The sequence below is a fragment of the Gopherus flavomarginatus genome, chromosome 18 (genome assembly GCF_025201925.1).
Source record: "Gopherus flavomarginatus isolate rGopFla2 chromosome 18, rGopFla2.mat.asm, whole genome shotgun sequence".
Taxonomy (NCBI): Eukaryota; Metazoa; Chordata; order Testudines; family Testudinidae; genus Gopherus; species Gopherus flavomarginatus.
In genome coordinates, this window is record NC_066634.1 from 399,419 (window position 1) to 420,176 (window position 20,758).

Genomic DNA, 20,758 nt, shown 5'->3' on the forward strand with positions numbered 1-20,758 from the left:
CCCCCCAGCCCCCCAGAGCCCCTTATAGGTCCCTGCTCCCCATCCACACCTCAACTACCAGGTGGGGCGGGTACCCCCAGAGCCGCCCACTCCCCCCAGCCCCTGCTCTCCCCACTGCCTTCCCAGAGCCCCCTGCTCCTCCCATAACCTCCTGCTCCCCACCCTCATACCCCAAATGGAAATGTGTCAGTGCGCTAGGTCCCAACCACGTGGGACAGGCCCCCACATAGGGCCCCCTCACTGCCCCCCCATGGCCCTACACCTCCATCCCTACCCCACACCCTGCCTGGCATTGCAGCAGCGCACTGGGGCAGGCACCCCCCCTATATCATCCCCAGACAGTCCCCCATGGCCCTCCCCCGCCCCCCTCACCTGCTGCCTCTCCCCCAGGTGACTGATGGCTCCAAGGTGGCCCTGACACCCCGGCAGGTCTCGGGGTGCAACGTGCCCAACTCCTGCACCTTCAGCCGCTCACTGAGCCGCTACGGTAAGGCTCCCTGGACCCCCCAAGAGACTCACCCACTTCCCCCCGCCTGTCCCACAGAGACACCCCCCCCCAGCCTGACGGGGCCTGTGCTGCCCTTAGGGTGACCAGACAGCAAGTCCGAAAAATTGGGATGGGAGTGGGGGGTAATAGGAGCCTATATAAGAAAAATACCCCAAAAACAGGACTGTCCCTATAAAATCAAGACATCTGGTCATCCCAGCTGCCCTAGAGCGACATGGTGTTGTGGGAGGGTGGGGCTGGGACTTGGAGAGCTGCAGGGATTGTCTGCCCCCCACATCCCAGACACCTTGTTCAGCCCCTGCCCCCCCCGAGCCCTACCTGCCCCAATCAGAAGACCCGCTCTGATCCCCCCAGCCCCGTATCCCATCCAGACTGGGTGGAGGGAGTAGTCAAAATGGTCTCCCCTGTGCTGCTGGATGGGCGGGGAGGGGGAGCAAGGGGCTCTGGGCTGGGCAACGGACTTGGGGCTCCGACGCCTCCCCATGACCTGTCACCCCGCCCCAGAGAGCCTCCTGCGGCCATCCAGCAGCCCCGACAGCCTGCGCTCCCGTGCCCCCATGCTGAGCCCCGAGCACGATGGGGGCACCCGGCTCTGGCACCTCGTCCGCAGCCACGACCCGCTGGGCGACCCCAAGGAGGGGGGCAGCAAGATGGTGTCGGAAATCTACCTCACCCGGCTCCTGGCCACCAAGGTACGGGGTGCAGGGAGCTGAGGGCGGGGTGTGGGGCAGGGGCGGGGCCAGGTGTGCCAGTCTGACCCCCGGCGCCCCCAGGGCACGTTGCAGAAGTTCCTGGATGACCTGTTCGAGACGCTGTTCAGCACGGCACACCGGGCCAGCGCCCTGCCCCTGCCCATCAAATACATGTTCGACTTCCTGGACGAGCAGGCGGATCGGCGCCAGATCAGCGACCCTGACGTGCGGCACACCTGGAAGAGCAACTGGTGAGACCCCTGGAGGGGCTCGGGGCTCTGCCCCCCCTGCCTGCCCCTGCGGCTCTGGGTGATGTGATTGGGGGGCTGCGGGTCCTGGGGGGGTCTCTGGCACTCTCTGACCCCTGCCCCCTCAGCCTGCCCCTGCGGTTCTGGGTGAACATGATCTGGGTGTTGGGGGGCCGTGGGGGGGGGCTGGGGGTCCTGGGGGGGTCTCTGGCACTCTCTGACCCATGTCCCCCCCCCGCCTCCCCTGCAGTTCTGGGTGATGTGATCAGGGTGTTGGGGAGGGTGATGGGGGGGCTGGCGGGGTGTTGGGGGGCCATGGGGCAGATAGGGGTCCCGGGGGGGTCTCTGGCACTCTCTGACCCCCGTCCCCCCCAGCCTGCCCCTGCGGTTCTGGGTGAACGTGATCAAGAACCCGCAGTTCGTGTTCGACGTGCACAAGAGCAGCATCACGGACGCGTGTCTCTCCGTGGTGGCCCAGACGTTCATGGACTCGTGTTCCACGTCGCCCCAGCGCCTGGGCAAGGACTCACCCTCCACCAAACTGCTCTATGCCAAGGACCTGCCTGGCTACCGCGGCTGGGTGGAGCGGTGAGTGAGGGGAGCCAGGCAGGGGGCACAGTGGGGGGGCAGCGAGAGCTGGGGCCACACTGCAGGAGGGAGTGGGGGGCAGGGGAGGGGCTGAGATGAGTTGTGGTTTGAGGGAGTGGGTGAAGCAGGGGGCTTCCTGATGGGAGAAGTGGGGGAGGGGCATCAGGATACATGGGTTGGGGAGTAAAAGGGGTAATGGGGCCATGGGCAGGGCAAGCGGGGAGGGGCACCGGGATGCAGGGGGTAGAAGGGGTAATGGGGCCATGTGGGGAGTGGGGGGAGGGGTGCTGGGATGTGGGGGGGAGGGGGTAGGAGGGGTAATGGGGAGCAGTGGAGGGAGGGGCGCCAGGATGCAGGGGGTAGAAGGGGTAATGGGGTCATGGGGGGGAGTGGGGGGATGGGTGCCGGGATGAGGGGGGTAGAAGGGGTAATGAGGACATGGGAAGCCCATGGGCGGAGGGGCGCCAGGATGCAGGGGGTAGAAGGGGTAATGGGGCCATGGGGGGGAAGTTGGGGGAGGGGTGCCGGGATGGGGGAGAGGGGATAGAAGGGGTAATGAGGCCATGGAGGGGCCGTGGGGGGGAGGGGTGCCGGGATGGGGGGGTAGAAGGGGTAATGAGGCCATGGAGGGGCCATGGGCGGGAGGGGTGCTGGGATGGGGGGGTAGAAGGGGTAATGGGGTTATGGGGAGAAGAGTGCTGGGATTCATGGGGGAGGGAGTAGAAGGGGTAACGAGGACGTGGGGGGAAGTGGGGGGAGGGGCACTGAGATGTGGAGGGGAGGGGGTAGGAGGGGTAATGGGGAGCAGTGGGGGGAGGGGCGCCAGGATGCAGGAGGTAGAAGGGGTAGTGGGGCCATGGGGGGAGGGGTGCCGGGATGGGGGGGAGGGGGTAGAAGGGGCAATGAGACCATGGGGGGACTGTGGGGGGAGGGGTGCCAGGATGCAGGGGGTAGAAGGGGTAATGGGGTCAAGGGGCAGTGGGGGGAGGGGGTAGAAGCGGTAATGGGGCTGGGGGGGCAGTGGGGGAGGTGACCCTGCCCCCCCTCACCCTCTGTCCCCCAGGTACTACCGGGACATTGCCAGGATGGCGCCCATCAGTGACCAGGACATGGACGCCTATCTGGGGGAGCAGTCGCGGCTGCACGCCGGGGAGTTCAACACACTGGGGGCGCTGGGGGAGCTCTACCAGTACGTGGGGCGCTACCGCCAGGAGGTGAGCCCCCCTGACCCATCATTGCTGCCCCTGCTCCCCACCCCCTGAACCCCACCATCCCCCCTCGCCAACCTCGCCCCCCCAGTCCCACCAACCCCGACCGGCGCTGGGGAGCCCCCGCTCCACTGCCCTCCCACCCGGCCCTGGGTGAGACCTGCCCCCCTGATCTCCCCAGTCCCACCAACCCCCCCCCGGCACTGGGGGGAGCCCCTGCTCCACTGCTCCACCACCCGGCGCTGGGTGAGACCCGCCCTACTGTCCCCCTGATCCCCCCCAGTCCTACCAACCCCGCCTGGCGCTGGGGGAGCCCCCGCCCCACTGCCTCCCCCAGTCCCACCAACCCCGCCCGGCGCTGGGCGAGCCCCCGCCCCACTGCCCCCCCCCAGTCCCACCAACCTGGCACTGGGCGAGCCCCCGCCCCACTGCCCCCCCCAGTCCCACCAACCCGGCGCTGGGCGAGCCCCCGCCCCACTGTCCCCCTGATCCCCCCAGTCCTACCAACCCCGCCTGGCGCTGGGGGAGCCCCCGCCCCACTGCCTCCCCCAGTCCCACCAACCCCGCCCGGCGCTGGGCGAGCCCCCGCCCCACTGCCCCCCCCCCCAGTCCCACCAACCTGGCACTGGGCGAGCCCCCGCCCCACTGCCCCCCCCCCAGTCCCACCAACCCGGCGCTGGGCGAGCCCCCGCCCCACTGTCCCCCTGATCCCCCCAGTCCTACCAACCCCGCCTGGCGCTGGGGGAGCCCCCGCCCCACTGCCTCCCCCAGTCCCACCAACCCCGCCCGGTGCTGGGCGAGCCCCCGCCTCACTGCCCCCCCCCCAGTCCCACCAACCCCGCCCGCCGCTGGGCGAGCTCTGCCAGTACATGGGGCAGGAGGTGAGACCCCCGGGTGGCCCTCGCCCACAGGTGCTGACCGCGCTGGAGCGGGACGGGGTTTGCCGGAAGCAGCGGCTGCGCCAGCGGCTGGAGCAGGTCATCGCCTTGGTCTCCACCAACAGCTGAGGGGGGCTGGCCCCATGGCCAGCCAGTGCGACCTTCGACCTCCTCCGGGACCATGTGACCTTCGACTCCTGGCTCAGGGGCAGGCTGACTTTTGGGGGACAGCGGCTCTGGATGGGAGGGTCCCCCCCAATGCCTCCGGGACCTGGCCTCGTAGCAATAACCCAGAGGGGCTGCTGGTGGCGAAGGGGGGGGTGCGATGGGGGGGCAGGGCTGGGGGGCGGATCTGACTGGGCTGGAGCAATGACCCCCCCTTTCACCCCAATACCGGACCCCCATCCCCAAAACTGTACAGACCCCCAGTACTGTTTGACCCCCTTCCCCAGCCTCCCAATGCACCCCCAGCCCAGCAGCTGAAAGGAGCCTCCCACCTCCCCCCTGTACAGCCCCCCCAAATAGCTGGTGGAATTTTGCCTCTTGTTTTGGTGACAGTGACAATGGGAATTGGAGATTTAACCTGTGTCCCAGGGACCCCCCTCCCCAGCCCTTCCCCCCCCCAGTTCCCCCAGCCCAGAGACCCCCTCCGTAGCCTTTCCCCCGGGCACCCCCTTGTCCCAGGGACCTCCCTGCGCTCCCTTCTCCTAGGGACTCCTCTCGACAGCCGTCCCCCCCAGCACCCCATTTTCCCAGGGATTCCCCTTCCCAGCCCCCTCCCAGCGCCCACTTTCCCGGCGACGTGGTGCCTTAATTACTGAATAATTTATTGCGTCTCAGGGGGGTTCGGTGTAAATTTAGTCCCAGGTGTAAGAAATTTCAGTGTAACCCCCCCCCATATCTGTGTAAACAGTCATACTACATGTGGGTGCGAGGAGGGGGGCCTGACCCCCCCCCGAGATTTGGGGGAAGCAGGACAGACCCCTTCCCTCGCTCCCACGCAGCTGTTTTCTCTGTTCATTTTATAATTAACTTTTCTTTTGTTAATTAAAGTGCTGAAAAAAAAACAACCGCCCCCAACTGGGCCATTGTGTTGGGAGGGCTCATATACCATGGTGGGGGCCACACAGAGCCCCTCCTCTGACGAGCTCGGGGTGTTCGCATCACGCCAGGCCCCGCACGGACACCCGCCCCCCCAACAGAGTGGAGCTAGAGGAGGGGAGTTCTAACACCAAGGCTGCTGTTTGAGTCTGACTGAACCATGATGCTCGACAATCCAGTGGAACTTCCCGCCACTGGACAACAGGCAAAACTGCTGGCAGAACGGGCTTCGGGCCCCGGAGGCGAGGGCTTTCCCAGTAATACTGCTGAGGTCGAGAAGAGGCAGTTTCTCTCCCGGGGGAGCTTCTTGCTGCTGCTGTTGCTGGAGCCGGGATGGCTCAGGGGGGAGATTTCACTCTGCCTCAGCTGGGACAGGAGGGATTCGGGGCTCGTGCCTGGCCCCGCTCTGGCGTCTGCCTCAGAAGCAAGCGGCGGTGGGGTGGAGGGAGGTGAAAGATGTGGTGGTGTCAGCTGGATGAATAAGTGATGGGCCCTTCAGTTCCGGGTGGGGAGGGGCAATTAAAGGAAGTTTTAAAGAAATCCATGCACCCATTCCCCTCACTCCTGACCCGCAGCCCCTGCCAGCCCAGCCCTGAGCTCCCCCTGGAGCTTGCACCATCTGTGCCTGTTGATTTTTAATTATTCATCTGCTCTCTGGCCCGGCAACTGATGGGAGGTTAATGGACAGAGACGGGGGGAGGGGGAGCTCCCCTGGGACCCCCACACACCTGTCAGCTGGAGCTGGCTAACCAGGCCCCTGCTAAGCAGGGAAAGCCCAGTTTACAGTTTGGATGGGAGACCGGGCAGCACAGCACCCGCTGCTGTCCAGCCCTGCCTTTCAGGGGAGCACGTCCCCTGCCCAGCACCCTGTTCCCTGCCCCATGGTTCTCCCCACAGCCCCCAGTCCGGACTGCCAGGATAGAGCACCCCGTGCCCTCCCTCGGCCTGCCCCCACCCCAGCGCTAACAGCCTCGTAAAGGCATTTTTAACGTTCCAGTCTCAAAAAAAACCCTGTGAGAACAAGTGGCAGAGCCATAAGTCCATGTCCAGGGAGTGAGGAGGAACCAAGTTAGTGTGGGGCCAGGCAGGGCCGGAACAGGTAGCTGGGTGGTGTCAAACAACCCCTCCTCCCAGGAAAAAAGAAATTGGGGCCAGGGGAGGGTCCTTGGCTCAGTGCCAGGATCCTATAAGGAGGAGAGGGATCTACCCCAAAATGGGTGAACATGTGTGCGGGGAGAGCTGGGCAGGGGTGATGGGTTCAGGCCTGGCTGGCTCAGGGTGGCTGGGACTGGGGGACCAGGGCCTTTCTCCCTTAGGGCACCGTCTCGGCTCTGGCCCCCAGCAACGCGTCTGGTTCCCAGCTCAGCCTGGCATGGTGCCAGCCCTGTTCATTATCCCCCTCACCTGGCCAGACCCCAGACCCATTAATAACGACTCCAGCATTGTTAATGTTGCCCTGCCTGAGCCATGCCAAGGTCCCAGCTAATAACACAACCTTGGGGCCTGGGGAGGAACCAGGACTCCTGGGTTCTCACCCTGGCTCTGGGATGGGAGTGGAGTCTGGTGGGGTGGAGCTGGGAGCCAGGACTCAAGGCCGCCGGGAGAGTGGGGGCAGGCAAGTGGGGCAATTTGCCCCGTGCCCCAGGCCCTGCAGCGGCCCCCATGAGAGTTTTTGGCGGGTCTTCGGCGGCCGGTCCTTCAGTGCCGCCGAATGCACCTGAAGTGAGTGAAGGACCGGCCGCCGAAGACCCAGAGCTGCTTCCGTGGCAATTTGGCAATTCGGCAGCCAGTCCTTCACTCGCTCTGGAACCCGCCGCTGAAGTGCCCTGAAGACCCGGAGCGGAAGGACCCCCGCCGCCGAAGACCCCAGGCTCCCTGAATCCTCTGAGTGGCCCTGACAGGACTCCTGGGTTCTCTCCCTGGCTCTGGGGGGAAGTGGCGGTTTACTGGGTTGCAGTTGGTGCGGGGCTGGGTTAATACCTGAGCCCCAAGTGTCTCAGTTTCCCTGGTGAGGGGGGTGCAGCCCCTCCCTTCCCCCCACTCTCATTAAGGGAGGCCCAGCACTGTGATGTCACAAGCTGCAGCTGAAATGCTGAGTACAGTTGTGGGTCCTTCTCTAGCAATCCAGGGGCTGTTGGATTGGTGGCTTGGGGGGCTCAGGGGTGAGGCATGTCCATCCCCACCCCCAGGATGTACCGCTCGCCTGCAATGCAAACCTCAGACATGTTCCAGACCCATCCCTGGCTCGTCTCCCTACACACACCGCCCCATAAATCTCCCCTGACGTGGATGGGGGAGGGGAGATGGTTGTGGCAAGCTCAGGCCCTGGCTCATAAAGATTAATTATGATCCACGGGGCTTTTAGCACATTAATTGCTTGATGCACAGTGACACACTGAGCTGAGAGGGTGGGGCGGAAGCTGGGAGCCAGGACTCCTGGGTTCTTCCCCCAGCTCTGGGAGGGCAGTGGGGGCTGGGAGCCAGGACTCCTGGGTTCTCCCCCCCAGCTCTGGGAGGCGGGGGGCTGGTGAGTTAGAACGGGGAGGGGCTTATACCAGAACCCAGCATGCCCACACCTGGCAACCCATTAGGATTTTAAGCGCCCCAGAGCCTCGCCCCAGCTTGCGGGGCTGGGCCCAGAGTCTCTGGGCTGCTATGGTAGGACAGCGCCCTCTGCTGGGTACAAAGCTGCTCAGTGGTGGTTGAACAAGGGCGCTTAGAGCCCCATGTCTATAGAAGTATCAGGGGTAGCTCATACATCTTTATGAGCTCCATGTCTACAGAAGAAATATATTTATGCCCCCAGAGCTGGGAGAGAACCCAGGAGTCCAGCTCCCAGCACCGCCCCCCCTCACGCTCTAAGGGAGAGAACCCAGGAGTCCGGCTCCCAGCACCGCCCCCCCTCACGCTCTAAGGGACAGAACCCAGGAGTCCGGCTCCCAGCACCGCTCCCCCCCCCACGCTCTAAGGGAGAGAACCCAGGAGTCCAGCTCCCAGCACCGCCCCCCCTCACGCTCTAAGGGAGAGAACCCAGGAGTCCAGCTCCCAGCACCGCCCCCCCTCACGCTCTAAGGGAGAGAACCCAGGAGTCCGGCTCCCAGCACCGCCCCCCCTCACGCTCTAAGGGACAGAACCCAGGAGTCCGGCTCCCAGCACCGCTCCCCCCCCCCACGCTCTAAGGGAGAGAACCCAGGAGTCTGGCTCCCAGCACCGCCCCCCCCTCACGCTCTAAGGGAGAGAACCCAGGAGTCCGGCTCCCAGCACCGCCCCCCCCCGCCTCACTCTCTAAAGGAGAGAATCCAGGCGTCCTGGTATGAAGATGGAGAGAGAATGCTGCAATTGATGTTTTCTTGGAGGGGACAGGCTAAAATGCCACCTGGAAGGAGGGTGGCGCTTGGCGTTTGTGGCTCATGGAGAAGCGGGGGTAACTTGTTCACCGCAAACCAGTGGGACTCCCTGCCACTCAACAGCACTGAGGGCTAGGGCTTGGCAGGGTCCCATGTGGGTCAGGGAAGTGTTAAAAAAGAGCCCACCAGAGAGTGTATGTGTGTGTGTATGCGCACACACACCCTCATACTCCAGCACTCGGCTGTGGGCAGCTCTGGCAGGCGCTGGTTATACAGGGACCCCCCTGCCCAGTGCCAGGATGTGGCCCCTCTGGGGTGGGGCAGGGGCTGGTTACACAGGGACCCCTCGCCCAGCTCTGACGCACACACACCCCATGGCAGGGCAAAGGGGCTGGTTATACGGAGAGCCTTTGCCCAGTGCTGAGATGCAGCCACTTCTGGGGTGAGGTGTGGGAACAGCATGCCCCCCTCCATCTCCAAGGTTCATTCATTTCATGCTGGGGCATTGCAGCATTATGGGAGTTGTAAAAGCAGCAAAGAATCCTGTGGCACCTTATAGACTAACAGACGTTTTAGAGCATGAGCTTTCGTGGGTGAATACCCACTTCGTCAGATGCATGTAGTGGAAATTTCCAGGGGCAGGTATATATATGCAGGCAAGCTAGAGATAATGAGGTAGTTCAATCAGGGAGGATGAGGCCCTGTTCTAGCAGTTGAGGTGTGAAAACCAAGGGAGGAGAAACTGGTTCTGTAATTGGCAAGCCATTCACAGTCTTTGTTTAATCCTGAGCTGATGGTGTCAAATTTGCAGATAAACTGAAGCCCAGCAGTTTCTCTTTGAAGTCTGGTTCTGAAGATTTTTTGCTGCAGGATGGCCACCTTAAGGTCTGCTATAGTGTGGCCAGGGAGGTTGAAGTGTTCTCCTACAGGTTTTTGTATATTGCCATTCCTAATGTCTGATTTGTGTCCATTTATCCTTTTCCGTAGCAACTGTCCAGTTTGGCCGATGTACATAGCAGAGGGGCATTGCTGGCATATGATGGCGTATATTACATTGGTGGACGTGCAGGTGAATTAACCGGTGATGGTGTGGCTGATCTGGTTAGGTCCTGTGATGGTGTCGCTGGTGTAGATATGTGGGCAGAGCTGGCATCGAGGTTTGTTGCATGGATTGGTTCCTGAGCTAGAGTTACTATGGTGCGGTGTGCAGTTACTGGTGAGAATGTGTTTCAGGTTGGCAGGTGGCCTGTGGGTGAGGACTGGCCTGCCACCCAAGGCCTGTGAAAGTGTGGGATCATCGTCCAGGATGGGTTGTAGGTCCCTGATGATGCGTTGGAGAGGTTTTAGCTGGGGACTGTATGTGATGGCCAGTGGAGTCCTGTTGGTTTCTTTCTTGGGTTTGTCTTGCAGTGGGAGGCTTCTGGGTACACGTCTGGCTCTGTTGATCTGTTTCCTTATTTCCTCATGCGGGTATTGTAGTTTTGAGAATGCTTGGTGGAGATTTTGTAGGTGTTGGTCTCTGTCTGAGGGGTTAGAGCAGATGCGGTTGTACCTCAGTGCTTGGCTGTAGACAATGGATCGTGTGATGTGTCCGGGATGGAAGCTGGAGGCATGAAGGTAGGCATAGCGGTCGGTAGCTTTTCAGTATAGAGTGGTGGTAATGTGACCATCACTTATTTGCACCGTGGTGTCTAGGAAGTGGACCTCCCGTGTAGATTGGTCCAGGCTGAGGTTGATGGTGGGGTGGAAGCTGTTGAAATCGTGGTGGAATTTTTCCAGAGTCTCCTTCCCATGGGTCCAGATGATGAAGATGTCATCAATGTAGCGTAGGTAGAGAAGGGGCGTGAGTGGACGAGAGCTGAGGAAGCGTTGTTCCAGGTTGGCCATAAAAATATTGCCATATTGTGGGGCCAAGCGGGTGCCCATAGCTGTGCCACTGATCTGGAGATATATATTGTCATCAAATTTGAAATAGGATCCTCACACACAATTACAGGACCTAACCAGATCAGCCACACCATCACCAGTTCATTCACCTGCACGTCCACCAATGTAATATACGCCATCATATGCCAGCAATGCCCCTCTGCTATGTACATCGGGCAAACTGGACAGTCGCTACGGAAAAGGATAAACGGACACAAATCAGATATTAGGAATGGCAATATACAAAAACCTGTAGGAGAACACTTCAACCTCCCTGGCCACACTATAGCAGACCTTAAGGTGGCCATCCTGCAGCAAAAAAACTTCAGGACCAGACTTCAAAGAGAAAATGCTGGGCTTCAGTTCATCTGCAAATTTGACATCATCAGCTCAGGATTAAACAAAGACTGTGAATGGCTTGCCAGTTACAGAACCAGTTTCTCCTCCCTTGGTTTTCACACCTCAGCTGCTAGAACAGGGCCTCATCCTCCCTGATTGAACTAACCTCATTATCTCTAGCTTGCCTGCATATATATACCTGCCCCTGGAAATTTCCACTACATGCATCTGACGAAGTGGGTATTCACCCACGAAAGCTCATGCTCTAAAACGTCTGTTAGTCTATAAGGTGCCACAGGATTCTTTGCTGCTTTTACAGATCCAGACTAACACGGCCACTCCTCTGATTATGGGAGTTGGGACACAGGTCTAGGTGGCCCATGGGGCTGTTCCTGGGAACATGCCCCCAGTGTCCTGGGCCCCTCCTCCAGGGAGAGATTTCCCCCCACTTTTCTCCATCCCCACTGAGAAGAGCCCCCACTCGCCCTAGAGGACCCCCCACATTGTCACCACTTTGTCCAGCCGGGTATAATTAAGGGCCAGTTAACAGACCGTCACAATTGCAGCCTCTTTCTGTGCCCCCGGATGGAAACTCCTATCTGGGGGGGGGGGGCCCTGCCCCACTGCCCCAGACCTCCCCCTGCAATATGTGGGTGGGAGCTGGGCTGTGGGGATGGGGAGGGGGTGGATCCAGGCAAGGAGGGGGGGCAAAGGATTGGGGGTGGGTACCCAGGGGCGGATCAGGAGGGTGGATATAGGTGGGTGTGGAGCAAGGGGCGGGTCCTACAGGCTAGGGGGCGGAGCTGGGGGGTGGATATAGGCGGGGGGCGGAGCTATAGGCGGGAGGTGGAGCCAGGCTTGTGTCCTAGCGGGGGGGGGGGGGGGCGGAGCCGGAAGGTGGAGATAATGGGGGGTGGAGCTAGAGGCGGGTCCAAGCGGGGCAGAGGCCGGAGCCGGAGGGTGGATATAGTGCGGGGCGGAGCCAGGGGCGGATCCTAGTGGGGTGGTGTGCGGAGCCATGGGAGGGTCCTGGAGCCGGAGGGTGGCTATAGTGGGGGCGGAGCTAGAGGCGGGGGCGGAGCCGGGGCGGGTTCTAGCGGGGTGGGGGCGGAGCTAGAGGCGTTTCCTAGCGGGGTGGGGCAGAGCCGGAGGGTTGCCATGGTGGGGGGCGGAGCTAGAGGCGGGGGCGGAGCCGGGGCGGGTTCTAGCGGGGTGGGGGCGGAGCTAGAGGCGTTTCCTAGCGGGGTGGGGCGGAGCCGGAGAGTTGCCATGGTGGGGGCGGAGCTAGAGGCGTTTCCTAGCGGGGTGGGGCGGAGCCGGAGGGTGGCTATGGTGGGGGGCGGAGCTAGAGGCGTTTCCTAGCGGGGTGGGGCGGAGCCGGAGGGTTGCCATGGTGGGGGGCGGAGCTAGAGGCGGGGGCGGAGCCGGGGCGGGTTCTAGCGGGGTGGGGGCGGAGCTAGAGGCGTTTCCTAGCGGGGTGGGGCGGAGCCGGGGGGGTGGCTATGGTGGGGGGCGGAGCTAGAGGCGGGGGCGGAGCCGGGGCGGGTTCTAGCGGGGTGGCTATGGTGGGGGCGGAGCTAGAGGCGGGGGCGGAGCCGGGGCGGGTTCTAGCGGGGTGGGGGCGGAGCTAGAGGCGTTTCCTAGCGGGGTGGGGCAGAGCCGGAGGGTTGCCATGGTGGGGGGGCGGAGCTAGAGGCGGGGGCGGAGCCGGGGCGGGTTCTAGCGGGGTGGGGGCGGAGCTAGAGGCGTTTCCTAGCGGGGTGGGGCGGAGCCGGAGAGTTGCCATGGTGGGGGCGGAGCTAGAGGCGTTTCCTAGCGGGGTGGGGCGGAGCCGGAGGGTGGCTATGGTGGGGGGCGGAGCTAGAGGCGTTTCCTAGCGGGGTGGGGCGGAGCCGGAGGGTTGCCATGGTGGGGGGCGGAGCTAGAGGCGGGGGCGGAGCCGGGGCGGGTTCTAGCGGGGTGGGGGCGGAGCTAGAGGCGTTTCCTAGCGGGGTGGGGCGGAGCCGGGGGGGTGGCTATGGTGGGGGGCGGAGCTAGAGGCGGGGGCGGAGCCGGGGCGGGTTCTAGCGGGGTGGCTATGGTGGGGGCGGAGCTAGAGGCGGGGGCGGAGCCGGGGCGGGTTCTAGCGGGGTGGGGGCGGAGCTAGAGGCGTTTCCTAGCGGGGTGGGGCGGAGCCGGAGGGTGGCTATGGTGGGGGGCGGAGCTAGAGCCGGGGGCGGAGCCGGGGCGGGTTCTAGCGGGGTGGGGGCGGAGCTAGAGGCGTTTCCTAGCGGGGTGGGGCGGAGCCGGAGGGTGGCTATGGTGGGGGGCGGAGCCGAGGGGGGGGCGGGAGAATCGGGAGGCGGGTTCCGGGGCTCGCTCGGTTCCTCCCTGCTCCGGGCCGCGGCCCGCTGGAGCCGGAGCTGCGAGCAGGAGCCGCCCGGTGAGCAGCGCCTGGGGGGCAGGAGGATTAGCGGGTATCGAGGGGGAGTTGGAGCGGCTATGGGGTGTGTGACAGTATCGGGGGGGTTGGGAGATGTGGGGCGCACACGGGGCTTATCGGGGCTGCGGGGGGACTCTGTGGGGCTAGGGGGCTGGGGGAAGCGGGGTGTGTGTGAGGGTGTTGGGGGGCTGTGGGAGTTGGGGTACCCTGGGGGAGATGGGGGCTGTGGGAGAAGCAGTGTGTGTGAGAGTATTGGGGGGCTGTGGGGGTTGGGGTACCCTGGAGGGGATGGGAGCTGTGGGGGAAGTGGCGTGTGTGAGAGTATTGGGGGGCTGTGGGGGTTGGGGTACCCTATGGGAGATGGGGGCTGTGGGAGAAGCGGTGTGTTTGAGGGTATTGGGGGGCTGTGGGAGTTGGGGTACCCTGGAGGAGATGGGGGCTGTGAGGGAAGTGGGGTGTGAGGGTATGTGGGGGTTGTGGTACCCTGGAGGGGATGGGAGCTGTGGGAGAAGCGGTGTGTGTGAGGGTATTGGGGGGCTGTGGGGGTTGGGGTACCCTGGGGAGATGGGGGCTGTGGGGGAAGGGGTGTGTGTGAGGGTATTGTGGGGGTTGGGGTACCCTGGAGAAGATGGGGGCTGTGAGGGAAGTGAGGTGTGAGGGTATTGGGGAGCTGTGGGGTTGTGGCACCCTGGAGGGGATGGGAGCTGTGGGAGAAGCGGTGTGTGTGAGGGTATTGGGGGGCTGTGGGGTTGGGGTACCCTGGGGAGATGGGGGCTGCGGGGGAAGTGGTGTGTGTGAGGGTATTGGGGGGCTGTGGGAGTTGGGGTACCCTGGAGGGGATGGGAGCTGTGGGGGAAGTGGGGTGTGTGAGGGTATTGGGGGGCTGTGGGAGTTGGGGTACCCTGGAGGGGATGGGAGCTGTGGGGGAAGTGGGGTGTGTGAGGGTATTGGGGGGCTGTGGGGGTTGGGGTACCCTATGGGAGATGGGGGCTGTGGGAGAAGCGGTGTGTGTGAGGCTATTGGGGGGCTGTGGGAGTTGGGGTACCCTGGGGGAGATGGGGGCTGTGAGGGAAGTGGGGTGTGGGGGTTGTGGTACCCTGGAGGGGATGGGAGCTGTGGGAGAAGCGGTGTGTTTGAGGGTATTGGGGGGCTGTGGGGGTTGGGGTACCCTGGGGAGATGGGGGCTGTGGGGGAAGTGGTGTGTGTGAGGGTATTGTGGGGGTTGGGGTACCCTGGAGAAGATGGGGGCTGTGAGGGAAGTGAGGTGTGAGGGTATTGGGGAGCTGTGGGGTTGGGGTACCCTGGGGAGATGGAGGCTGTGGGGCAGGTGGGTCACAGGATTTGGGCTGGTTCTGGACTCTGACCGACCTTTCACTTCCCTTCCAGCTCCGGTTCCTCTGCTCTCAGACTCCACCTTCCGCCCCCCTGGGGCGGAGGGAGCCCTTGGACGGTGCCATGAGACTGGCAGGTGAGAGGCTGGGTTGGCTGTGGGGGGCTGGTGTGGGCAGTAGGGGGGGTTGGGTGTGGGGGCTGAGTTTGCAGCAAGGGGGGGCCTGCTCTGGGGGGGCTGGCTGTGCCTCATGCCCCAGCTCTGAGCCCCTGCTTCCCTCCCCCAAGGTCCCCTACGCGTGGTGGTGATCATCCTCACTGCTGGGCTCACCTGGATCCTCGTCAGCCTCCTGCTGGGCACCCAGAGTGGCTTCTCTCGCCTCCAGCAGCTTCTCAGCAGTAAGAGCTGCCCCCCCCCCATGGGCATCTTGTGGCAGGCAGTTCCACAGGGAAACGTCATCCACAGCTATAGTGGCAGGAGCAGGGGTGCCCCCTGGAGGGATCTGCCCTTGGGATTGGGGGGGCCAAGGGCTGCAGTATCCCCCCTCCCCCAGTAAGGACACCCGGTTGCCTTTTGGCAGGGAGTTTCACAGGGGATGACTCCACCCAGTGCTATGGTACAAGGCCCTAAATCCTGGCGGGGTTGGGTGGCGAGGTCTTTGCCTGGGGCAGACTCCTGCCCCCCAAGCAGTGGGCAGGGGGGAAGGACGTAGAGACCAAGTTCTGGACCCCCAGCGTGGTGGTGGGGGTTGGGCATATTGTGCTGTGAGTCACTGGGGCTGCTTTTTCTCTCCCCACAGGTCCTGAGAACCTCCCCATGGCAGGTGAGTGACTGGCCAAGGAGCTGCTACTCTGGGACAGGGGCTTGTCCTGCTCTCCCCTGGGTCTGTGCCATGCTGGGGGCAGGGGGTCCTGGCTGGCGGCCCAGTCTGGGGAGAGAAGGGGGGCTGGGCTCCAGGGTGCTTCCCCTTCCCCTCACCAGCCCCCTCTCTTCTTGCCCCCAGTGTCAGGCTGGGGCAGCTCGGCTGTGCCCCTTCAGGCCAGCACCGCCCCCTCAGGCAGGGCGGGAGCCAGAAGCAGACACAACAGTGAGTCTCTGGCCTGGGGAGTGGAGGGCAGCGGTAGCGGGGGGCTGGGTCCCAAGGTGGGAGCAGGGAACCCATGGCGGGGGGCAGCAGGGGGCTGGGTCCCAAGGTGGGAGCAGGGAACCCATGGCGGGGGGCAGCAGGGGACTGGGTCCCAGGCTGGGAGCAGGGCCCCCATGGCGGGGGGCAGCAGGGGGCTGGGTCCCAGGCTGGGAGCAGGGACCCTATGGGGGGCTGTGGTAGCAGGGGGCTGGGTCCCAGGCTGGGAGCAGGGACCTCATGGCGGGGGGCAGCTCCTGGGCTGGGTCCCAGGCTGGGAGCCGGGACCTCATGGCGGGGGGTGGGCAGCGGGGGGCTGGGTCCCAGGCCGGGAGCCGGGACCTCATGGCGGGGGGTGGGCAGCGGGGGGCTGGGTCCCAGGCTAGGAGCCAGGACCCCATGGGGGGCTGTGGTAGCAGGGGGCTGGGTCCCAGGCTGGGAGCAGGGACCTCATGGCGGGGGGCAGCTCCTGGGCTGGGTCCCAGGCTGGGAGCCGGGACCTCATGGCGGGGGGTGGGCAGCGGGGGGCTGGGTCCCAGGCCGGGAGCCGGGACCTCATGGCGGGGGGTGGGCAGCGGGGGGCTGGGTCCCAGGCTGGGAGCCAGGACCCCATGGGGAGCTGTGGTAGCAGGGGATTGGGTCCTAGGCTGGGAGCAGGGACCCCATGGGGGGCTGTGGTAGCAGGGGGCTGGGTCCCAGGCTAGGAGCAGGGACCCCATAGGGGGCTGGGTCCCAGGCTGGGAGCAGGGACCTCATGGCAGGGGTTGGGGCGGTAGCAGGGGATTGGGTCCCAGTTTGGGAGCAGGACCTCATGGGGGCGGTAGCAGGGGGCTGGGTCCCAGGCCGGGAGCTTGGACCCCATGGGAGCGGGTAGCAGGGGGCTGGGTCCCAGGCTGGGAGCAGGACCCCATGGGAGGCTGTGGTAGCAGGGGGCTGGGTCCCAGATACAGGGGCAGGGACCCTGGTGCATCACCTCAAGTGTCCCTACCGGCAGGGGTGGAGGGTGTCCCAATCCCATAGGGTGAGGGAGGAGGACCCCTCCATTTAACAGGTGACTCCCGTGGTCCTATGTCCCTCAGCTCACGTTCCCCCACTAGTGCCCCCCTCCCAGGAGCCCGTCCCCCTCATGGTGGGGCCATGGCACCCTTGACTGGTGTGGGAGCTGCCTAGCCCAGGGTACCAGGGGTGGTGTGTGATATGAGGGTGTCTTGGCGACCTCCCCACATCTCCCCAGAGCCGCGGCCCAGGAGGTATAAGTGTGGCCTCCCACAGCCCTGCCCCGAGCAGCATCTCGCCTTCCGCCTGGTCAGCGGTGCCGCCAACGTCATCGGGCCCAAGATCTGCCTGGAGGATAAAATGTGAGTTGCGGGTTCGGGGCTCAGCATGGAAGGTGAGAGAAGGCAGCGTGCTAATCAGGGGCAGAACTGTGGGGCGGACCCAGGAGTCCGGGCTGCCTCCCAGCCCACTGGACTGCACGCCCCTGCCAGAGCCAGGGAAAGAACCCAGGTGTCCCTGTTCCCCTGTAGGTGGTGGGTGGGCTGTTCTCACCTCACTTTCATTCCAGGCTAATGAGCAGCGTGAAGAACAATGTGGGGCGGGGCCTGAACATCGCCCTGGTGAATGGTGAGTGGGGGGGGGGGAGGGGGAACATTGTTGTGGTGTCGGGCACTGGGCAGGGCAGAGAGTATGGGGGGGCTGGGGAAGAGGGGGGCTGCAGAGGGTGTGGGGAACTGGGGAGGGGGCACCAGGGCCAGGAAAGGGGAGCTGGCCTGGGGAAGGAGGGGGGCTGCGGTGGGGCAGGCTCTGACTCTCTCTCTCTCTCTGGTTCCAGGGGTCAATGGGGAGCTCATTGATGCCAGGTTCTTCGACATGTGGGCTGGAGGTGAGAGGGGGGCAGCACCTGAGGATGTCGGGGGGGGGGAATCTGTGGGGGCTCCAGGTGGGAGAGCCTGGTGCAGGGGGTGGGGAGTCTGTGAGAGAAAGGAAAGTGTGGGGGGAGGAGGCTTGGAAGCCCTGTGGGGCAGGAGGGCTGGGGGTCGTGGGGCAGCCACTGAGGATGTTGTGGGAGGGGCTTGGGGGGCGGGGGGAATCCATGGGGGCTCCAGTTGGGAGACCCTGGTATGGGAGGTCTGTGTGATAGGCAGGAACCTCGGGGGAGGCTCACGAGAACCCTGTGGGTCAGGGGGGCCCAGGCCTGCACTCACCCTGCGTCTTTCACCCCAGACGTCAACGAGCTGCTGAAATTCATTCGGACGCTGCACGAGGGAACCCTGGTGTTCGTGGCCTCATACGACGACCCAGCCACCAAGTGGGTGTGGGATGCGGGCCCAGTGGGGCCTTTCCCCTCTGGGGGTGCCGGCTCCCATTCAGCCCCAGGGCGGGGACTGGCTGGCTTAGGGGGGTTGGGAATGGGGCCTGGGGCCTCACCCCTCTGGGGATGCTGGCTCCCATCCAGCCTCAGGGCCAGTGGTGGGGGGCTTGTCTGGCTTGGGGGGCAGGATATAGGTCCTCTCCCCTCTAGGGGGCACCAGCTCCCATCCGGCCCCAGGGCGGGGACTAGCTGCCTCACTGGGTGGGGAATGGGGCCTGGGGCCTTTCCCCTCTGGCAGGTGCCAGCTCCCATCCAGCCCCAAGGTGGGGGCCCTGGCTGGCTCGGTGCAGGGCCCTGATCCTCCTGCTGAGCCAGGGCTCTGCCCCCAGGATGAACGAAGAGACGCGGAGGATTTTCAGCGAGCTCGGCAGCAGCGTGGCCAAGGAGCTTGGATTCCGCGACAGCTGGGTCTTCGTGGGGGCCAAGGGGGTGCAGGACAAAAGCCCCTTTGAGCAGGTGAGCCCCCCACCCTCCCATTTCCCTGTTCCTGGGGGCCAGCCCCACTCATCTCCCCATCCCCAGCTGATTGGCTTCCCAAGGGCAGACCTGGGGCCAGCCAGCAGGTGTCCTGTCATGCCTGCAGAGATTTCCATGAGTGGAGGCCTGGGGGAGGGGGGGATGGGTCACAGCTTGGGGGGGGAAGAGGCTGGGGCCCCTGGGACTGAGGGGGTGAAGCTGGGGGGGCCTGGTAGGGGAATGGGTCACAGCTTGGGGGGGGGGGGCGGAGAGGCTGGGCGACCTGGGACTGAGGGGGTGGAGAAGCTGGGGGGGGGGCTGGTAGGGGGATGGGTCACAGCTTGTGGGGGGGAAGAGGCTGGGGCCCCTGGGACTGAGGGGGTGGAGAAGCTGAGGGGGCCCGGTAGGGGAATGGGTCACAGTTTGTGGGGGGGGGGGGAAGAGGCTGGGGGACCTGGGACTGAGGGGGTGGAGAAGCTGGGAGTGTGGGTCACAGCTTTTGGGGGGGGAAGAGACTGGGGGCCCTGGGACTGAGGGGGTGGAGAAGCTGGGGGGCCCCTTCTATGCCTTAACGTGGGCTGTCCTCTCCCCCAGCACACCAAGAACAGCAAGAGCACCAACAAGTACGAAGGCTGGCCGGAAGCGCTGGAGATGGAGGGCTGCATCCCCCAAAGAAAGGCTGATGGCCAGTGACCCCCTCCCCTGACACTGTGCTGTCTGCCCCATGCTGGGGAGGGGGGCTTGCTCCTTGGGTCTGGCAGGGGGTCCCCTTTCTCCGGCCCCCGCAAGGATGGGCCAGATTGTTTCTGGCAGGGTGCCTGCCCCACTGATTTCTTCGCTGGTGGCTGGGAATTCAAGGCCCCATCCCCTCTAAGTGCCTTGTTCCCCCAGGCAGGTGTTAAACCCAGGTGCATTCCTTCCCTTACGGACAGTCTCTGAGTGTGGAGGGGCTTGTTCCCTCTTCTCTACCCTGGAATTATCCCCGTTCCATGGAGAGTGATGCCCCCAGTTCCAGCCTGGTGGGGATGGGGATCTGCTTGGGTCAGTCCCCTCCCTGCTGTGGTGATTTAGTCGTGTCCCCCTCTGCTGAGAGGAGAAACTGCGGGGTGAGGGGGGTGTTCTAGCTTGAGGGCAGAGGGGTCTGTAACGTCCCACAGCCTGGGCCCTCCATGGGGTCTGAATAAATGCAGCGCAGAGAGTGCAGAGGCTGGTGTCCATCCTTGGGGGCTGGTGTGATGGGGGCAGAGGTGGAGGGGGTGTGGCCTTTCTTCTGCTCGGCTGAAGAGCCTCTCACCTACTATTTGTGCCCCACGAGGTCCTGAGAGAAGGAGATCAAGTCAACCCTTAACCTCTGTGTGAAGCTAAATAAACTGGGGTCTGGGCAAGCCACGGGCAGAGGAAATTCAATATTGATAAATGCAAAGTAATGCACGTTGGGAAATATAATCCCAACTGTCCATATAAAGGGATGGGGGCTAAATTAGCTGTTACCACTCGAGAGATCTTGGTGTCATTGTGGAGAGTTCTCTGAACACATCCACTCAATATGGGGAATTTTGAGGAAAGGGATAGCTAATAAGACAGAAAATATATTGCCTCTATATAAATCCATCGTACACCCACAACTTGAATACTCTGTGTAGATATGGTCATCCCATCTCAAAAAAGAGATATTGGAAAAGGTTCAGAAAAGGGCAACAAAAATGGTTAGGGGCATGGAACAGCTTCCATATGAGGAGAGATTAATAAGCCTGGGACTTTTCATCTTGAAAAAGAGGCGACTAAGCGAGGGGTTATGGTAGAGATCTATACAATCATGACTGGTGTGGAGAAAGTAAATAAGGAAGTGTTCTTTACTCCTCCTAACACAAGAACTAGGGCTCGCCAAATGAAATGAATAGGCAGCAAGTTTAACACAAACACAAGGAAGTATTTCTTCTCTCAATGCACAGTCAGTCTGTGGAACAATTTGCCAGTGGATGTTGTGACAGGCAAGAGTAAACATGGTTCAATGAAGAACTAGATTAATTAGTGGAGGACAGGTCCATCAATGGTTATTAGCCAGGATGGGCAGGGATGGTGTCCCTAGCCTCTGTTTGCCAGAAGCGAGGAATGGGTGATGGGATGGATCACTTGATTTCCTGTTCTGTTCATTCCTTCTGGGGCACCTGATATTGGCCACTGTTGGGAGATGGAGCTAGATGGACCTTTGGGCTGACCC

General features: G+C 63.3%; 2 protein-coding genes across 7 annotated transcripts in view; both read left to right on the top strand.

Annotated features, from left to right (window-relative positions):
* Positions 1–4,425, top strand: part of LOC127036362 (plexin-A3-like) — a 39,455-nt gene extending 35,030 nt beyond the window's left edge. For 3 of the 5 annotated variants that reach the window (XM_050927156.1, XM_050927158.1, XM_050927159.1), the window contains 6 exons: positions 391–487; positions 1,013–1,200; positions 1,282–1,451; positions 1,824–2,036; positions 3,100–3,250; positions 4,156–4,425. In XM_050927156.1, the coding sequence (XP_050783113.1) occupies positions 391–487; positions 1,013–1,200; positions 1,282–1,451; positions 1,824–2,036; positions 3,100–3,250; positions 4,156–4,251 (915 nt within the window). In that variant the 3' untranslated portion in view covers positions 4,252–4,425. Of the gene's footprint in view, positions 1–390; positions 488–1,012; positions 1,201–1,281; positions 1,452–1,823; positions 2,037–3,099; positions 3,251–4,155 lie in introns of those variants that run through there. The other 2 variants (XM_050927157.1, XM_050927160.1) reach the window with 2 other exon arrangements.
* An 8,744-nt stretch (positions 4,426–13,169) lies between these two features.
* On the top strand, positions 13,170–19,740 carry LOC127036359 (protein FAM3A-like). Of its 2 annotated transcripts, XM_050927150.1 has the most exons (11): positions 13,170–13,257; positions 14,644–14,725; positions 14,875–14,985; positions 15,387–15,410; positions 15,591–15,674; positions 16,945–17,068; positions 17,275–17,333; positions 17,542–17,592; positions 17,934–18,018; positions 18,411–18,537; positions 19,132–19,740. In XM_050927150.1, exons 2-11 carry the CDS (start codon positions 14,713–14,715, stop codon positions 19,228–19,230), a joined length of 777 nt encoding a protein of 258 aa, XP_050783107.1. In that variant the 5' UTR covers positions 13,170–13,257; positions 14,644–14,712; the 3' UTR covers positions 19,231–19,740. The 2 variants fall into 2 exon arrangements, with proteins under 2 accessions (XP_050783107.1, XP_050783108.1); XM_050927151.1 differs by lacking the exon at positions 15,591–15,674.
* The last annotated feature ends 1,018 nt before the right edge of the window (positions 19,741–20,758 follow it).